General features: G+C 40.5%; 1 protein-coding gene across 1 annotated transcript; it reads right to left on the bottom strand.

The window, feature by feature from the left end:
• Nucleotides 1–1365: 1365 nt before the first annotated feature.
• On the bottom strand, nucleotides 1366–2337 carry LOC113896464 (olfactory receptor 7A17-like). The gene has a single exon (XM_027548637.1). It carries the CDS (start codon nucleotides 2332–2334, stop codon nucleotides 1366–1368), a length of 969 nt encoding a protein of 322 aa, XP_027404438.1. The 5' UTR covers nucleotides 2335–2337.
• Between the last annotated feature and the right edge of the window lie 424 nt (nucleotides 2338–2761).

The raw sequence follows: 2761 nt of genomic DNA, 5'->3' as shown, positions 1-2761 counted from the left end.
TTTTTTTTTTTTTTTTTTGATGTTGAGTTTTAAGTCAACTTTTCCACTCTCCTCTTTCACCTTCATCAAGAGACTCTTTTGCTCCTCTTCACTTTCTGCCATTAGGGTGGTGTCATCTGCATATTGTCAGCTGTACGACACAGCTACTACAGAAGCATTCAAGTCACCCCCACCAATGAAGTTGCCCTTTTAGAAAGCCTGAGTAAATAGATGACTGAGCACGTGAGTGAACCTGCTTTTTCCTGATCATGCCCTTATTCCACTATTTGTTTTAAATTCACCAATAATGAGTGAACTAGAAGACTCTTAGCCACCCCACCCACAAAGCCCAATACAGGCAGAGCCCCCCAGTCAGTGCTCTCTTTTTCTCTCTACCTAAGACCTAAGTGATGGCATGCTATTACCCTCCAGTATTGGTGATTACAAACTTTGTAGGTTTTTAAAATTTTCCTAATAGATATTGCCAAGAGGCATCTTTCAATCATAATAAATACCAGAAGGACCTCTCCAGTAACAGCATAGACTTGATCAGGAAGATGTCTGTGTTTTCTTGAAATAATTAATACAAGCCAGGTGAGCGCCTCAGATACTCCTAGCCAATAGTATCACTATCAGTAGGCTGGGACTTAAATGGATTAATGTTCAAATCTACAAGGTGAAGAACAAAAGTTAAAGTGGCAGTAGAAAAATAATGGATTAAAGTAAAATCTGTAGCTTCATATTTTCCTCTACAATGAAATAACATAAATGGCTTTAGTTGCCAAATCTAGTTTGTTTTCCCCATGTAGGTAATACACTCATACAGAAAACAAAAGTAAAATCACTTGGTATGATATGTATCATTGAGAAGAAATAATTTTTAAGGAATGGACTTCCCTGGTGGATCAGTGATAAATAATCCATCAGTCAACACAAGAGATGCATGTTCAATTCCTAGTCTGGGAAGATGCCCTGGGAAAGGAAATGACAACCCATTTCTCAGTATTCTTGCCTGGGAAACCTCATGGACAGAGGAGGCTGGCAAGCTACATACAGTCCATGAGGTTGCAGAGTCAGACAGAACTGAGTGACTAAACAACAACAATTTTTAAATAATCCAATTTACCCCAGGTAAGATACTGAAATCTTCAAATGTTCTTGGTCTAAAATTAAGAGAAAACTTTGTGAATGCATGAATATGAAAAAAGGGAAAACTGTCTATGTATCAGACAGATCTGAAACTTAATAAAGTGAGTGACAAATTGTGTAGAGGAGTTAAATTCAAATAAATGAAAACTCCAGGTTATAAATAGGAGTAGCAAGTTCTACTTTAGCAATCTGATTAAGGAAAAGCAATTTCTGCCTCTGTGGCTTTGAATCCTATAGTCATGGGTACTTCTTCAGCCCCAGGACAATTGGCCCATATAGAACTGCCATCCCAATGATTCTTCTCAGAGCCCTCCTTATGTCTTTGTTCCTCAGACTGTAGATGAAGGGGTTCAGCATGGGTGTGACCACAGTGTACATCACCGAGGCTGTTGCACTTGACTGTGAGCTGTGGGTAGTACCAGAGCTAAGATACACTCCTAAGGCTGTACAGTAAAATAAGGAGACAACTGAGAGGTGAGATGCACAGGAAGAAAATGCTTTATACTTCCCCTGAGCAGATGAGATTCTTCGTATGGAGGAAGCTATCTTAGAGTAAGAATAGAGGATACCAGTGAGGGAAACACTGCCTAGCAGCATAGTTGCAAAATACAGCACAATGTCATTAAGAAAGGTGTCAGAACAGGCAAGTTGGACCACCTGAGTAATCTCACAGAAAAAGTGGGGGATTTCCAAGTCTGTACAGAAGGACAGCCACAACACCATTAAGCTTTGTAACAAGGAATTCAGGACACTCATCATCCAGGACATCAGAGCCAGGAGTCCACAGACCCGGGGATTCATGATGATTGTGTAGTGCAGAGGATGACAGATGGCCACGAAGCGGTCATAGGCCATCACGGTCAGGAGGAAGATTTCCATTGTGGCAAAGAGCAGGAAAAAGTGTATCTGGGTGATGCAGCCTTCATAGGTTATTGCTTTGTTCTCTGTCTGTATATTCTTCAGCATCTTTGGGATGGTGGTGGAAGTGAAGCAGACATCTACAAAGGAGAGGTTGGAGAGGAAGAAGTACATGGGGGTGTGGAGGTGGGAGTCTGAGCCGACGGCCAGGATGATGAGCAGGTTTCCAATCACAGTGATCAGGTACATGGAGAGGAAAAGTCCAAATATGAGGGGCTGAAGTTCTATTTTCTTTGATAATCCCAGAAGAAGAAATTCTGAAATTTGTGTCTCATTCCCTGGTTCCATGTGGTGAATTTGACAGGCACAAAAGACAAAATACTATGACTAATTTTCTCAAAGATTGGCACTGCAGACACAGTTGAAATTCTATGATTTATATTTTGCACTCAAAAATCCATATCCATAATTTTTGTATGGAATTTCCATTTTGAAGGATCCCCGGTGCCATCTCAGAATAGGAATGCCTATTCCACATTGTTTTTCCTCTAGTAGTCATGTACTCTACACTATTAGTGAGAAATTCAGAATGCCTAGAATATAGTAAAGGTATTTTGGTTTACTTTGTTCAGCTCTGTGTGTGTTTGTTGGCATATGAAACATGTGTATTTTTTTGCTTAAATGTGCATACATGCTGGATCACATGTAAAAGGTATGCCATCGCACAGAGTAGGACATGACTGAAGCTACTTAGCAGCAGCAGCAGCAGCTCTAG

This window comes from Bos indicus x Bos taurus, chromosome 7, assembly GCF_003369695.1.
Source record: "Bos indicus x Bos taurus breed Angus x Brahman F1 hybrid chromosome 7, Bos_hybrid_MaternalHap_v2.0, whole genome shotgun sequence".
Lineage (NCBI taxonomy): Eukaryota > Metazoa > Chordata > Mammalia > Artiodactyla > Bovidae > Bos > Bos indicus x Bos taurus.
Note: the sequence above shows the minus strand (reverse complement) of the source record. Positions and strands in the feature narration are given on the sequence as shown.

Bases quoted from the DNA above. Each gene is read 5' to 3' on its own strand.
- LOC113896464 (XM_027548637.1), bottom strand. From the start codon at position 2,334: ATGGAACCAGGGAATGAGACACAAATTTCAGAATTTCTTCTTCTGGGA.